The sequence below is a fragment of the Rattus rattus genome, chromosome 1 (assembly GCF_011064425.1).
Source record: "Rattus rattus isolate New Zealand chromosome 1, Rrattus_CSIRO_v1, whole genome shotgun sequence".
Lineage (NCBI taxonomy): Eukaryota > Metazoa > Chordata > Mammalia > Rodentia > Muridae > Rattus > Rattus rattus.
Genome location: NC_046154.1, coordinates 240,037,728 through 240,054,664, shown reverse-complemented (window position 1 = coordinate 240,054,664; position 16,937 = coordinate 240,037,728). Strand labels below are relative to the sequence as shown.

General features: G+C 44.9%; 1 protein-coding gene across 1 annotated transcript in view; it reads left to right on the top strand.

Annotated features, from left to right (window-relative positions):
• The window catches only part of Oc90 (otoconin 90), a 33,866-nt gene extending 17,490 nt beyond the window's left edge, over positions 1 to 16,376 (top strand). Inside the window, 10 exon segments of the mRNA XM_032916123.1 lie at positions 1,461 to 1,573; positions 4,205 to 4,333; positions 4,472 to 4,510; positions 6,146 to 6,196; positions 6,693 to 6,740; positions 8,446 to 8,499; positions 9,658 to 9,774; positions 10,645 to 10,816; positions 13,597 to 13,703; positions 15,776 to 16,376. Coding sequence (XP_032772014.1) covers positions 1,461 to 1,573; positions 4,205 to 4,333; positions 4,472 to 4,510; positions 6,146 to 6,196; positions 6,693 to 6,740; positions 8,446 to 8,499; positions 9,658 to 9,774; positions 10,645 to 10,816; positions 13,597 to 13,703; positions 15,776 to 16,068 — 1,123 coding nt within the window. The 3' untranslated portion in view covers positions 16,069 to 16,376.
• Positions 16,377 to 16,937: the final 561 nt, after the last annotated feature.

The window sequence follows — 16,937 nt, the reverse complement described above, 5'->3', positions numbered from 1 at the left end:
GAAAGTTGTCTCTGTTCCATGGTCTTCAGACACTTGAGTTCTCAATGAATCAAGCTGGAGCCTTGGAACCTCCCACACTCTCCTGAAGTCTGAGGTTTCCCCTATTTACAACCAAAGACCACAGACTTCCTTAGTTCCCGCTTTTCTCTAGCTGAGACTTTATTCCATGTTCGATTTTTGGAACCACCCTGAGCATTAACTGTAGGCTATATTTTCCTCAGGATTGATGTATACTAGATACTCTGTCACATCTCACTGTGTAACCTCATAGCAGTTCCTTGGGCCCCTGGGTCCTGAAAGTCCTGCTTGCACACACAGAAAGAAGCTGCATATTTGCATTAAAATGTTACTTTTAATGTTCTCTTTAATATCACCGTCTCACAGAATCCAAGCTACTGTTTACAGACACTGCTCTGATTGATACATTCTTGACTGGCCCACAGAACATGAGCTCCCTTCCTGTTCTTCACTTGCTTATCATAAATAGCATCTCACATATCCCATGTGGACTTCTCACTCATCCACGTGGTGGGAGAGAGAGTTTTGCAATATGGAAACCACTTGTGCTGCAAGAGGGCTTGTGCATCTCACACAGGAATCCGCATATAGGAAACTGAAACTCCCTGGCTCACTGACTAGTGTTTGCCACTTTCTGTTTTCTGCATAGTTTCTAGGATCTCTCTCACCTTGACCCTGATTAAATGCTAACCCAGCCCCTCTTTCTCATCCTGATGGCCCTCTTCTTCTCTTCATCCGATCCCTCTTTTCTTCCCTGTCCTTCTCTGCCTTCTTGAGGCAGAGTTTCCTACATAGCCCAGGCTAGTCTTGAACTTGTAACCTTAAAGCCTCTCCAGTGAGATGAGAGATAGGTACTCTCATAGCTGACTTTAGTGTTGGTTTCTTTATTTGGGGGTGTGAAATTACCCTACAAAATGGCCTTGCCTTTGTCACCACTGGTTATTTTAAGCAAGTCATAGAGATGCCCATGAAATCTCTAACAAAGGTAGATTATTTTTAGAGAAGTCAGCTCCTGTCTGAGGCTAAAAAGAGTGATACAGATAGATGGACAAGGGCAACTTCTGCTATTAACACTGACTCAGTGGATGCAGAACGTGTTGACAATAGCGAAAGTAGCATCCGAAACCAGTGCTCAGACATGTTGTACATGGTACAAGCCCATCCTCACCTTCCTGGACCATTCCACACTATGTTCTCCAGCTGAGATCCAGGGCCATGTGGCTCACCACGTACAACTGCACATTGGGCATGGATGACGCATGCTTCCATCTGGAGCATGTAGGATGGCAGGTGGCATGAGTGCATTGTGCGTGCATATGCACACCTGCTGAGTATTGAAACAGATCAGTGCCGGTACCATCGAGACATCAATATGATCTCACCATTCCTGCCTGTCTGGATCCTAACCACCATCTCTCTTGATCCTGCCTGACCTGCCTTAGCTGCTGCTTCCAGCATCGCAGGTGCTATGAGGAGGCTGTTGAGATGGACTGTCTCCAGGACCCTGCCAAGCTCAGTGCAGATGTGGATTGCATCAACAAACAGATCACATGTGGTGAGCATTTTCAGGCCTCCCAGAGCAGGGGCACAAAATGACCATGTGATCCACATGGGAACCATCCGCTCTGACAAAAATGCCATTGTTGATACATAATTGATTGATGCATTTGTGGTTCACATGCAGTTAATGTGCAATGAATGCTTTTTTTATGACTGAAACAGTTTATTGGACTATCCTCTGATTTATAATTTATTTATACTTGTGGCAACTGTAGTAAGTGGCAAATTGTTTGCTATCTATGCACCATGCAACAGTGGAATAATTCCTTAACTTCTCTTAACTACAGAACAGAAAGGAGAAAAGCATCCTCTCAAAGACATGTTATGGAAATTACATTAAGCCTGCTTGAGAAATGATGCAGTGGCTGGTGTAGAGTAGAACTCATGGTCTTGTGTAGAGGTAGAAATAGAGGTGAGGGGGTCAGGCTGGCGGTGGTTGCTGTTTGTAAGAAGTGGGTGCAAAGCTTGTGTTCCTGTGTAAGCACCTTGCTTACCATGAGACTCTAGGACTATTATTTCACATGTCTAGGCAGCTCTGGATGAAGTCATATAGGCCAAGGCATGGAGTGCTGAGTCCTGCAGGTCAAGGTTTTAGATTTAGCTAGTCTCCTGTGTGCCTGATAGAGACCTTGGTCTTCATGCACAGCAACTCTGATCGTCCCTCCCAACAACCTGTCACATGGAAACCACTGTTCTAATTTTTCAGACAAGAGAAGGAACGTTCTGAGAGACTCAACAACCTGGCTAAAGTCAGAGGTGCTCAGTTGCAGAGGCAGACATTGAAGCAGGCCCCAGTGACTCCCAAGTCCAGGTCCACAGCCTGGTGGAGCCTGGGGCACTAACAGTAGATAGAGGGAGGGACTGAAAGGAGGAGGGCAGAGAAGCCAGTGGAAAGAGGAAAGGACATCCATTCATGCATGCAGCAAACAGATACTTTGATGTCTGCAACCATGTGAGGGGCCTCCTGACCTTCTGGACTTCTCTCTGCATGGTCAGTGCATAGTTACCTTTGTCACCCATTGAGAGGGTATCTGATAGGAGCAACTTAGAAAGCTTTAAGTTGGCTTCAGGGTCAGAGTACAAAGTCCACAGTAGTGGGGAAAGCACAGCAGTGGAAGTGGATGCTGTGGCATCAGGAGAACAAAGCAGTTGGTTATATATATGGCATCAGTCTGAAAGCAGAACACTCAGGCTAGAAGCAGAGCCAGACTAGTATCTTACCATACTAATTTTTTAATGGGGAGATGAATAAACATCTGTATACCTCTGACAGGGCACCAACAATAGACCCAAGAATAATTCCACCCAAGCCTAGTTAGTGAACCAGTGAGTTTAATTGGGATCTACAGGAACATGGGCAAGTTCTAAGGACTCCATTGAAGATCTGTCTTTCACTCAGCAATTTTTTAACTGGTTCTGTATCACGGCAGACAGATACAGGGTCTCTTGCAACTGCTGACCTCCTAGAGAATCTCCTGAGTGCTCTCCTGTATCACCTTGTAAGTCCCCAATTCATGAACCCTCCCTCCTCTCTCTGGAGGAAATTTGATAGGTCTAATCTTGTGAAGGTCTTGTGTGGATTATCATGGTTGTTCTAATCTTAAGATGGAAACATCCAAGCACAACTGGAGGGTTGAGGTCCTTAACAGACCTTCAGTGACCTTCCAACCAGTGGCCCATTTCCTCTAGCAAGGCTAGACGTTCTAACTGTACCATGCTCTACCAAAACAATGCCATCAGTGGAAACCAGGTAACAATGAGTTTCTGCAGGTCATTTCACATTCAAAGCATGGTAGTCAGACACTGCAAATATGTTAGTGACTGGAGCTATGTAGTTCAGGGAGATGATGCAGGGTGGGATGAGTGGCACTCTGTTTAAACAGGAAGGGGAATAAAGGCTTCTTTGAGCAAAGATTTAAAGAGGTAGTAAGCGATTCTTACTCTAAATGGCTGTGTGGGTAAAAAGCGAGCAAGCAGAACATGGACAGGACTGAGGCGCCCAGTATGGAATAGGGAACAGAGGAGAGTGGCAAGAAGTGTGGGGAAAGATGACATCCAAGGAGAAATGGAGGCCATGGCCATGAACAGCCACACAACACTCCCTAGGTGACTCTGGAAGGTCAGAAAGAGGGTCTGAATTAATAGACAAACTTCAATTTAAGTGGGTTTTTTTTTTTTGGTATCCCTAAGGATGGAACCCAGGGCCTTCCATATGCTAGATAAGTTCTTTGTACGACTGAGACACCCCTATCATTTTGTTCTAGCCCTTGACCTATTCTAGGTTCTTCACGACAGTAGATGACAGAACTGGGAAGCCTAGTCTGGGGGCCACTGACATGAGTGGTTGGAAGATGGTGGTAGATAGTTTGTAGGGATGTGGCCAGTTCCCAAAGTGGATACAAGTGACCCAGGACAGCAGATTGGTGCTTTGGACATGTGAGACATATAGCGTGTGGAGGACCTCCAAGTTGGGTCCACTAAAGGAAAGAGGTGACACCATTACTAGAAAGTTGCAGGGGGAGCAAGTTTGGACAGCTCAGATCAGGAGCCCTGTGTTAGAAAAACCATTGCCTATTGGGACTCCAAGTTTGATCTTTCTACCTTGCTCTGCCCTTGCTGTATGCAGAGTCCGAGGATCCCTGTGAGCGCCTTCTGTGTACCTGTGACAAGGCTGCGGTGGAATGCCTGGCTCAGTCTGGCATCAACTCTTCCCTGAACTTCCTGGATGCTTCCTTCTGCCTGCTTCAGACTCCAGGTGGGACAGATGGGCCTCAACCCTGCAGAAGGGCTGAGGAGTGGGCAGGAGCTGCAGTGGGTGTCTTCAGATGCCAGGCACAGCCCTTCCACATCCAAGCCCACTGCTTTATCTATATCCCCATGTGTTTTCTTACAGAGACAACTAGTGGGAAGGCTGTGACACCGCCGCCTAGAGGTAAAGTTCTCAGCATAGCTGGTTCTTCCTGGACTGTAGAGGACTTGTGGTGGTAGCAGCTGCTACAGGCATCTCTGGTGGAGACCGGGCTCACAGAGGCTGTAGCCACCAAAGACGTTGACTCTGCCTCCCTTTGTTAAGAGACTAATACAAATATCCAGTATCAAAGGGTGCTAGTGCAACGCTACCCTTGCTAGTGGGTGAATGTGAATTAATCTGGTGAGGGTACAGAGTCCACCTTCTCTCTGTGTGTGGTCAGAGGACTGGAACATATCAGGACTGGGGCTGCATCTCAGGTTCAAATGAAGATGGCTCCCACTCCCTGACTTCCTCCATATTAGGTCTTCCTGGAGTGGATCCTGCTTCTTCTCTCCCAATTTCTTCCTCACCTCCCCAGAGCCTGAGCAGAAAACACAGCCTAACTCAAGTGACTCTTTCAGAAGGAGAGGTTGTTTGTTCTGTGGGTTTTCTTGGGACTTACATAATTTATAATTCTTACTCTAAAATATGGGTCTTGTGAAAACAATAAGAACACGTTTACTTGTCCACCAGAGTTCCCTGCACTCTCATTCCCAATACCTTTAGGCACCCGCGGATGGGTCCACTGTCAATTTGGCATCTCATGTATCCTTTCTTTGGGCCAAGGTCTCTTTTCTCAAATTGTGCAATTTTCTTGAGGAGCAATCCACAGTGTGAGGGTTGGTGTGTAGCAAGGTGGGTATATGTGGGGACTGTGCATAGGTATGAAGAGAGAGTGTGTGTGTGTGCCTGGCCATCAATGGTGCCTGCATAGAAGTGAGTGTGTATGTACGCATTGGGTGAATGCATGAAGGTATAGTGTATAAAAGATGTGTGTACATATGTGTATCTCTGTGTACCTTCCACATTCAGTACTCTTTTTTTATAATATTTAGATTTGTTTATTTTTTTCTTTCTTTTTTTTTTATGTGTGTAGGTGCTTTCCCTGCATGTGTGTATGTGAACAATGTGTCAGAGCAGGTGGCCAGATTCCCTTGGATCTGGAATTATAGATAAAACCTGCGTCTTCTGGAAGAGCAGTCAGTGCTCTTTAAACAGTTTTTCTTTTTCTTTTTCTTCTAAGACTTATTTATTTATTATATTCAGACACACCAGAAGAGGGCATCAGATTCCATTGCAGATGGTTGTGAGCCACCATGTGGTTGCTGGGATTTGAACTCAGGACCTCTGGAAGAGCAGTCGGTGCTCTTAACCACTGAGCCATCTCTCCAGCCCCCCACATTCAGTACTCTTAAGTGTTTCTATCATTTCTGCTCTGTCTTCTTAGCAAAAGTCTTTTCATATTGGAACACCTTCAGGATCCATAGGCCCCTCACTGCCTTCACTTCCTGTCTCAGATAGCACTTTCCTCCACCAGAATCCAGCAGTGGCTGGGATTCTTCCTAAGTCTGCAGTGCTGGGTAGCCCATGCTCCCAGAGGAAAATGAGAGCCAGGGAACCCTCAGCTAGAATGGATGATGCTTCCACGGTGACATTCTTCTTAGATCCTTCCTCTCTTGGCCCCTTGGTCCCCAGCCTGCTCAGATTGCAGCCCTTGAGGTTTTATTTTTACAGTGAACACTGGTGTCATTGTTGTTGGGGGCTCTCTTTTCCCAGGGGTTCCTGAAAAGCCCACAGACACCAGTCAGATAGCCCAGTCAGGAGAAGGTAAGCATGAAGCAACATGTGACCTAACCACCATGTCCATTTGTGCCACTCCATACTGGCTTATGACATCAGTTCCCCTAAATGTTCCCTGTCTGCTTTGTTATGGAGCCAAGTAATTTTAAGAGGCCCTGGTCCTTTCTGAACAAGGACCCCTTTTCCTTTCCCTTGGCTTTCTCCTGCCCCCTGTCTTCACATCTGAAGGACCAGAGATACAATGCTGCAAGCTGGCCCAGAGGCACAGCTGCAGGTTTGTCCAGATGGACAACACATATATTTTAATGTGCCCTCCAAGTCTTGCTTGGGATACACTTATGCCCGAAAGTCATGTGTTGCTCATCTGAAATCCAAATTTAGTAAGCATACTAAATATCTGAGTAGCTCTTGGCACAGTCACTCTACAGAGCTCTCCTTCAGAGAGACTGAATTTTCCCCATTGTTTTCTGTCCTTATGATCTGTTTTACTGATCCATAATGAAATGATGTCTCCTTTCCACAGTGGCGGGTGAGAGAAGAGCAGACACACTAACAACACTCTCCAGGACAAGTAAGCGGAAGCTAGCATCCAAGAGGGAGGCAAAGGCACAGTGGAGATGCTATCCAAATCCATGTGTTCTGTTTCAGTGGTTATTATCAGACAGGGATCCAGGAAAAATACGGTGCCCATTTTTATACTATATAGGACACTAAAGCTCAGGAATCTTAAAATCTCTGTCACTCAGCCAGAAATACATGGTGAGGTAGCCTCAGCTCTGAATTCAATGTAAGCATGACCATAAAACCTAAAACTATCTCGGCCAAATTTTAGTTGGTGAACCTGACTTACCCATACATGCTTGTGGTGATTAGCAACCATTTCTTTATTAATGAGCATCTTAGTTAGGGTTTTACTGTTGTGAACAGACACCATGATCAGGGCAATTCTTATAAGGACAACATTTATTTGGGGCTGGCTTACAGGTTCAGAGGTTTATTCCATTATCACCAAGGCAGGAGCATAGCAGCTTCTAGTCAGGCATGGTGCAGGAGGAGCCGAATGTTCAACATCTTTTCCGAAAGCAAACAGGAGACAACTGGCTTCCGGGTAGCTAGGATGAGGGTCTTAAGCCCATGCCCAGAGTGACACACCTATTCCAACACCTCCTAATAGTGCTTTTTACGACAAACATATTCAAACTACCATAATGAGTGTAAGCAACTGACAATAAGTATTCACTAGTTACTCAGAATGAATAAGTAAGTGAATACTTGTTGATGGGAAGTACCATCACTGAAGGTCTTCAATATGTAGGCATTAGTTACCAGATAGATACCCTGGATTCCCCCTTTTCCCAGGAATCCTGTTATTACCCTATGAAAAAGAAAATGTGAGAGGGTTGTCACTTACCCAAGATGTGTTAGTTCAGAATGCCTTGGGTCTGAGCTGGCAGGTTTTGCTTTGAAAAGATCAGTCTGTCCCAACAGAGGATGGTCTAGATGTCCATTTGATGTGGCAACTGTGCTCACACGAGTTAGCTTCCAAGCCTGAGTTTTATACAACACTTTGCCTTCATCCACAAGTATGTTAAGTTGAAGTCAGTGCTTCCCCACCCTTATACTCTTTAAACTGCCGTCACTCTTCTGTTTGGTACATTGGGAAGTGAAATCGGGACTTAGCATAGTTCCTGAGTTTCGACCTCAGCTATCATGGCTTATCATCTCACCACTACCTAACTTCATAATTCTTGAGGAGTGTCTTAACTCTCTTGTATATTTCTCTTCTCATCTCTCAAAGAAAAGTGAGAGGAGTGAGCAGGAGACCCCTACTTGTGAGCTGCCATTAAGTGAGGCAGAAGAACAAAATATATTTTGAAACACAATAGGAGCTTTGTAAGAGCTAAGAAGGACTCATGGCTCAACTACTCTCCTAGAGTAAACAAGAACATGCAATTCCAATCTCCTGGACTGCCTACTGATTTTTTAAAATACATGATTTCATTTTCTTTCAGTATTCCCCCCTCCAATTTCTGCATAACACCCAGTCGGAAAGCCTTTCTGCAATTTCCCCATCTTGCAAAGTGCTGGGACATTTGCCAACAAGCATGTCTCAGGGTTCCTTTTAGTCCCCTGGTGACTCTGATAACATCAGCTGTCCTAGGAAATCTCAGAGTGGGAGCAGTTCAGGTCATTCTGGGCCCAGAGCTCTGCCTCCAGAGACCAGGGCACATAGGGTAGAGTTGACACTCATTCTGTCTGTCTTCTCTTCTGAGCAGAGTCTGTCCAAGATCTTCAAGATATACAAGCTTCTAGGACCACATCAAGTCCGGGTAAGGACATTTAATTCCCTCTGCCTTTGTATATATAAACTTCTGAAATAAATGCATTCCTAAAGAGCTTTGGACCAAGCCCTAAATGGAAGAAGGGATTGAAAAAATATGTCTCTACATTCCTCCATAAAGTACAAATGTGGAATTAAAAGACACATTAACAGGAAGCAATGAGAAGGTCTCAGGTAAAGATGTGTTTGTAAAATTACATTTAGTTTCTCCTTTAAAATCAACTGTCATTCCACTATGTAAAATCAGATACTTTTAATACTCAAAGTATTTTCTAGTAGCCTCTTGTATTAGTAACTTTCCTATTGCTGAGATACACCATTAACAAAGAAAACTTGTAGAAGAGTTGATTTGGGGCTTGCAATATCGGAGGGCTAGAGTCCATGATGACAGCATAGAGGTAGCAGGTGGTAGGTGACTGGAGCAGCAGCAAATGCGGAGAGCTCCCATTTCAAACAGCAAGCAAGAAACAGAGCTAATTCAAAATGGTGCCAATACCTCAAAGCCTGCCCCCAGTGACATAACTCCTCATGCATGCCATACCTTCTAATCTTACACAAACAATTCCAAGTATTTAAACATAAGAGCTATTCTCATTCAAACAACCACACCTTGCCCCAAGCACCTTTACTGGGCAAAGGATGCAAACAGGGAGCCTGCAAGTGGGACGAAGGACCTTGACATAATCTTGAATATGAGAAACAGCTGCAGTATTTGAACAAGAAAGTCAAGGATTTAAGGTTTAAGGATGGGGACTCTGCTTGCCATGTGGCAGATTATATTTTCTCTCCTTCTCTTTGCATCTTTTCTTGCTTTGAGCCTCTAGATGTGTCCTGTGGTAGGTGTACAATTCTGTAAACATAATACAATCTCAGGCCTGAAAAACCCTCACCGTTCACAGCCATGAGCTGACATGCAGATGATTTATCCCAAGATCCTAGCAGTGCTAAGTTTAGAAACTTGGAGGTACTCATTTGTGAGTGTCTAAGAATATTCCTCTATGTCTGAAAACACAATGTGAAGCGCACTCTCCTTCTATGGCAATGTTCCGAGTCTCTGTCTGCATTTGACCTTGACCATGTATGTGTTCATCTGCAAGTGTCTCTGAGTGATTCTTTAACTCTCGATGATCAAGCTGTATATTTTCAGGATCTGCAGAGATTATTGCCATAGCTAAAGGTACAACCCATGATCCTGCTGGCATTAAGTCAGTGAGGTTGGAAGTATCATCTGTTGACAATAGTTCTCGGGAAACAACTGGCAAAGGTAGGTGAGGGCCAGCATCTCGGAGTGTATGGCCTCCTGATACTTGGTATATTATAGCTATCTGTTAACAAAGCCTTTTAAGTCACCTTATAGATTATGACCATGTCCTCTTGGTGCAAGTAGAAGGCATTATTTCCACCCCTTACTAGATAAGCTCTTTGAGGGTCAAGGATACAAAATTTACCTTTGCCACCCAGCTGCTGAGGCTGAGACGGGGCAAGAACCGGGCTTTTTGCCTCCTGGCTCTGTCCTCTCATCACTGCTGCTACTGACCTAGAATTCAGAATCTTGGCCAAAACCAAATTGTATGTGGGTAGCTAACTACAAGGATGAAATATGTGGGTATTAATGATCATCCTGTCTCTCTCCCTTGGATGCTTTTCCAAAGGACCTGGGAAGAGTCCCCCATCCCCATCTGGGAAAACCCCAATGGCTTTCAGTGCAGGGCTATGGGTCATACATATGAAAGTTGCAAGCAGATGAGAAAAGGTATGAGGAAGACAGAGAGACAGAAACATGGGGAGAAAAGCCAGGGCCTTGAAATGTAAAGCTACCATGTTTGCTAATATGATGCACCTACAAAGCCTAAGAGGATAGATAATGCCTTGCCGGCTGCTAGGCTCATCTCAACAATAAGGTGTGGTCCACAGAGCATCTTTAGTCCTAACAAATCCCTTTCCTTGTGGAGATTTAATACGGAAATCAGTAGAGCATCAGAAGCTGAAGAAGTGCTTTTCTCAGAAACAAAGAGAACAAGGCACACAAGAGTGTGATTAGGGGTCCACCCAAAGTAGTTCTCATGCAATGTGCAACATCACTCCTCTTTGGAACTCAGCCCTGTCTCTCCTGAGAGTCTGTGTTTTTAACCAGCCTGTGACAGATTGGCCTTCCTGAATCTGGGTGATGGGGACAGCCTGAAGGCCATGCTGCACCTTGGAGAGATGCTCTTCTGTCTAACATCCCACTGCCCAGAGGAATTTGAATCTTATGGCTGCTACTGTGGAAGAGAAGGAAGAGGAGTGCCAAGGGACACCCTGGATAGGTATGGATGGGGAAGGGTAGGGCACAAATGGCCAAGGAGGTTGCTAATATCTTTAAGGACCCTCATCTGCACTGGGGTTTACATCAAGTCTCTCAAAGAATGGACCCTGGACATCTGTTCTCACTCAGGTTGGCATGATAACATAACACACCAACTTTCCTAATGAGTAGCTAAGGTTAGTATTCCTCTAGTAAAGGGACATGTTAGCCTAGGCCAGATCTCTTGATGTTTCATTATAACCACAGACTGCCCTGCATCTTAGAAAGGCTGGCTTGCTAACACATTTTGAATGAATCTAGACTGACCTCTTGTGCAATGGCCTACATAGAGAATGGGGGTATGCATTTGGTTAACTCAGAAGAAGGCAATGTTTACCTTCTTAACAACTTTTAAGTGTATTTGCTAAATTTTATAACCACCACTTTTCAGGGAATTTCCTTGACTTCACATACATACCTATTCACATACATATAAATTCTGCTCATATCTCTGGGGGCACTTTTGCATGCCAGGTATCAAGCAAGGTAGTAGAGATACAAACATAATTATAGCTAAACAAAACAGAAAAATAAAAGCAAAACAAGCCCAAACCTCTTGTCCACAAGATATTTCCCAGTGAAACAGATAGGCAATTAGACAGAAGTATATTGATGAAATAAGCAATTACATGAAAGTCACCCTGAGTAGAAAGGGTATTCCAAGAGCATAATTGATAGGATCTGGAAGATTGATTATAGTTTGCTCACCCATTCACGTGTCCACTTATCTAGCCATCTACCCATCATCCATCCATCCATCCATCCATCCATCCATCCATCCATCCATCCACCCATCATCTACCCATATACCCATAGAGTGTTTACCACTAAGATTGCTTGCTCTTTCTCTACTGCATAGTCATTCAGGCTTTCAGTGAAGGAAATCAAGGGCCACCCCTGACCCCAAAGAAGCTCTCACAAGACACTACTGAAATTTTAATTGTAGTAGTAAAAGGTGCAGCAGTATCATTATATATAACGAGGTTATATAATGAGGTTCCATTGCATGCCCTCTGTCCTTCATGACAGGCACAGCTTAAATAATGTCAAGATTTCAGAGTACACAGAGCTCTTCAGTGAGATGGGGACATAGCCAGCAGCAGCCTCTACAGCCCATTAAATCTCATGTGAAAATTTTGGGGCAATTCTGGGGGTGCTTTCTAATACATGAAAATATGAAATTTGAGTGGTTGGGAAAATGTTGGTATGGCTTTCTGACATCTACAGGAAGAAATTAAAACCTAAAAGCTCTAGGTGGAAACTCTGAATGGCAGTTTGTCATACTGATATCATGCTCTGCATGAACATAATCTCACTACCATATATTATGTAAGTCACAAACCAGTAATTTGATGAAGTTGATCACTTATGATTCCTAATGACACTGACTGTAGGCTGTAACCAGTATTCATTTTCCACCCCACCCCTGTAGCCCTAGAAAATACACATGTAAGATAGCGTGGCTCCTCTGTAGGGGAAAATGGGTCAGACATTGACCTCAGGTACTGTGCGTGTGAGGTAGGATCATTCTTCCTGGCAACAACATTGGTAAAGCTGCTGTATGGCTCAGAACAAGTTACAAGTCTGGTCACCCTTGGTTGGGCAGTGGTCTCCAGGAGGAAGTGCTTGAAAGGCAGTTAATTAATCCTCAGACCAAATCCAAGGAGGCAGTTCCATTACTCTTACTTCACAGAGGAAACAACCTATGTAAAAGACAGAATAAATTTGGAAAGTTGGGGTGTGGGCTGGAAAACAGCATTGCCTTAGATCTGAAACCTCTTCAGCTATCCAGTGGATATTTTTTAAATTTTTTATTATTTTGCTTATTTACATTTCAAATGTTATCCCCTATCCAGTTTCCCCTCCCCAAACTTCCCCATTCCACCCTCCTCCCCTGACTCCACGAGGGTGCTCCCACTCCTGCCCCACTGCCCTATGATACCCCTATACTGGGGCATCAGGCTTTTACAGGACCAAGGGCTTCCCCTCTCACTGATACCAGACAATGCCATCCTTTGCTACATATGTAGTTGGAGCCATGGGTCCCTCCATGTGTATATCCAGTGGATTTTAAAGGTCTGTGGCTAGCTAAAAATGGCGTTCTAAGGAATAATCATGGTCTCTATTGACTGGCATCTTCACAAGAGTTCAACAGACATCATCTGGCCAAGGAAGACACTGAAGATCTTGGTATATCAGGCCAGAAAGGTGGATCTGAATACAAGACAGTGACTCATTCTCTTCAGTTTACTCAGGCCCTGCTTTATGCTGAGACTTGTGTTGGATACAGATCTTCATGGCTCCCATATTCTTTTAGGTAGAGAGTTAAGGAGGTGACCTATATATGTGAAGCCAACTGTTCTATTACATAGCAAGTTGGATGCAGTTGGGTCACTGCATTATTGTGGACATTTGTGCAAACTAATGAGGCACCCCTCTTAAAAAACCCTTCATTCCCATCTGCTGGAAATGTATGGGGACAGGTGGATTTGCCATCAAAATTCATGGTAAAAGAAAAGAAAAATGTAGAAATTTGGGTATACACAAAATGGTTGATGCTATGTGGAAGGCTGCCCCCTGGTGCTGTACAGGACCTTAATAGCCTTTCGGGCACTTAGTAACCAGTCTTACATACTCTGACAAAAGAACCCTTGGCAAATTTCAGTACCCCATGCAGTGTAGCGAAAAAAAGACCTGGATCAGTTGGGAAGTCTAGCAAATAAAAGGCTTCCTTGGTCTTAGGTGCTGTTTGTCCCATCACTGCTGTTTGGAGCAGATGAGACAGCTGGGCTGTGTCCATGGAAGGCATTCTCGGTCATCTGTGGTATGTGAACACCACACACCCAAATGTAAGTATGGTGGCTGCCTAGAGTCCTTCTGTTTCTGTGTGTGTATCCTGGCTGGACCTGGGTTACAGATACTTCCCCTAGCATACCTTCATCTGTAGCATGGTCTCATATTTTACTTCAAGACACATCCCTTTCCATGGATGAGGGGCTCATGTTGAAGGGCCAGAGTCAGCTAAAAACTAATTGATGGTCTAAGTAACTTATGTCTACTGAGTCCATGCTGTGTGTGACTCTAAGTCCATGAAAGGCACAGTCACTTCAAACCAGTCCCAGGCAGCAACTCCATTGCTGCCTTCTCCTAATAAGCAGACTCTGTTCCGGATTTGATTATCTAAAGAATGCCATGAAGGAGAGGGATGGCAGGCTCTGGCTGAAGGTGGGCCTAGCACACAGCCCTACTCCCTGCCATGCACCCCACCATGTGTCCCACCTCTGTAAGCATCAGCCCTGAGCACTGACTCCCATGAACACTGCTCAGCAGTGAATGTGTTTCTGCTGGGCTGCTCTGTAGCTCAGAAGGGAAGGATTCCTGTGGAGCTTCACAAGGGCTCTGCAGAGTTTTCTCCTTATTTTTAACCAGGGAAACAACTGGATGGGCCTATTGTCCTCTACTATTTGTACATGTCATGCACAGCACATAAGTCTCCATGACACTGCTTGTGCCATAATTAATGGGAATGCCTACGGGTTACTTGCTCACTCACTGATGTCCACTTACCCAAGAAACCTTCATTTGGAACTATGGAGATAACTGGGACCAAACATCTGAGAATAATGAACTTTTAACAACAAGATGTAGTTTGACTTATGTGTTAAGTCCATGGTCATAATGGCCCTATTCCTAAGAGCTTATATAGAGGCAGATCATCATGGCAAAGTGGCTCTCTTCATGGAGGTTGAAAGATGGTGGAGATGGATGGATGGAGGTCAGGTAGGCCAGGGATGATACTCTTATGGAGCATAAACACACACACACACACACACACACACACACACACACACACACACACACACACACACACACACACGGGAGAAAGAGACAGAGAGAGACAGAGACAGAGACGGAGAGACAGAAACAAAGAGATAGAGACACAGAGACAGAGAGGCAGAGAGACTGAGACAGAGATAGAGACTTAGTTTTATTGCTATGAAGAGACACTATGACCAAGACAACTTTTATAAAGGAAAACATTTAATTGAGAATGGCTTACAGTTTCAGAGGGTCAGTCCATAATCATCATGGTGGGAAACATGGCAACCTGTAAGCAGATATGGTGCTGGAGGAGCTGAGAGTTCTCGATCTTGATCCATAGGCAGCAGGAAACTGTCTCCTACACTGGGCAGAGCTTGAGCTTAGGAGAACTCTAAGCCTGCCCCATAATGACACCTACTCCTCCAACAAGGCCACACCTACTCCAAAAAGGCCATACCTCATAATCATGCCACTTCCCATGAACTGAACATTCAAACACGAGTCTATGAGGTCACACCTGAAATATTCAAACAACCACTCGTACTATGACCTGTTTTTTCCACTAATCTTCACTGCTTGTTTTTATCACCCAATGTCATGCAATTCCAAATCCATCAATGTGTTAATTCACTTACGAGGTCAGAGCCTTCAGAATTGAATCATCCTAAACCCCATAACCGGGGCTCTCGGCCTTTGGAGGCCATTTAGGATCCAAACTGTAACAATAATAAATGTGTCTAGCCCTTGCCTCAAATTGTTCACACCAGAGACTTGGGAGGTCAGGAGAGGAGGCGAGACTGACAGGAAGCTAACAGGTTCTGAGATGGCCTGGGCAGTCCACAGTATTCTGGAGTATTCAAGAGCTTAAACAAGAAGTGAGGCAGAATGTGTGACGAGGTGCAGTGATTCTGGAGCCCAGCCTCAGAAAAGAAACACAAAGGGCTACTTTCTAGCAGGAGGAACAGACTAGACCCTTCACTACATGCCACCAGAAGAACGATGCAAGATGGGGTCAGGGATGGAGAATAAATGGGATGTGGACAAGTGGCTTTATGTGCCCTGCCCGGTGTGTCACATCTGCTCCTCTGCTCTTGCTAAGGTGTGGGGCAGAGCCTGTGTGAGAAGCTACTATGCGCCTGTGACCAGATGGCGGCTGAGTGCATGGCCTCTGCCTTCTTTAATCAAAGCCTCAAGTCACCTGACCAACCTGAGTGCCAAGGCGAGCCTGTGTCCTGTGAGGATGGCATGCTCGGGGGAACCTTGGCCTCTTCTGTGGATTCCAGTTCTGAGGAGAATAGTGAGGAAGCTGCACCTCAGATGGAACGCCTAAGAAGCAGATTGCAGGAGAAGCCTTCTGGTCCCTTGGGGATCAGGACCCTTGGTGGAAGATAAGATGCTACATGCTGTGACAGTAGTTCTGAGCTGCCTGAGCTTTTTGGCCCTCAGTCCTCTGTCCATAAGAGCCTTAGCAGGATATCCAAGGGAGCAGGGACAGCCACCTCTTTACCCATAAGCCTCCTGAAACTTGTCAGCCTACAGACACATGTGTCTGGAGATTGAATGCAGATGACAGCACTTCCCTTTTTCCTGTAGTTCGTTATGGAAGCTCAATAAATTCTCCACGCCATATGACTTGTGTCATGTCTAAGAGCTGACTCTGCAGATGGATGGGTGCTTGAGTGACTTTCAAAGGTGAAAGGAGACAGGAACAACTGTAGAAAGGGCTCGATTTTCTAACCTCTAAAAGCTACCTTTCTCTTCTGTTTGAGAGTAAGGGAGTATGGCTGCCTGTGGTTGTCAATGGCCCACTAAAGAAGATGACACTGCTTCTATATGGTCAGATAGGAGAGCAACCATGAGACACAGCCATAACTATGAGAAACCATCCGTCACTATCCTTGGCCCTAGGCCTTTTCTTATGAATGAAGATTACTGGTTTTTTCACATACTTTAATCCCCACTTTATACTTACAAGGGCCACTTCTGCAGGGCAAACTTATCTCATGGAATTGGAGCCCACAGGCCTGCTTCCTGCCGTCTTTGAGTTCTGATGTGATTTCTGACAGTAAGGGGTTTGGAGCAATAGATTAGCACTCACAAACATGGTATTCAGGTGTTAGAAAATGCTTTCTTGACTTTCATGTCTTAAGTAGGGAGCTATGAGACTGACTCTCTAGAATGCCTAGGATAGATCTCTTCAGGCATTAGTGATCACTAAAAATGAGGCACTTAGCTTTGTCCTTCTATTTCACAGTACATCC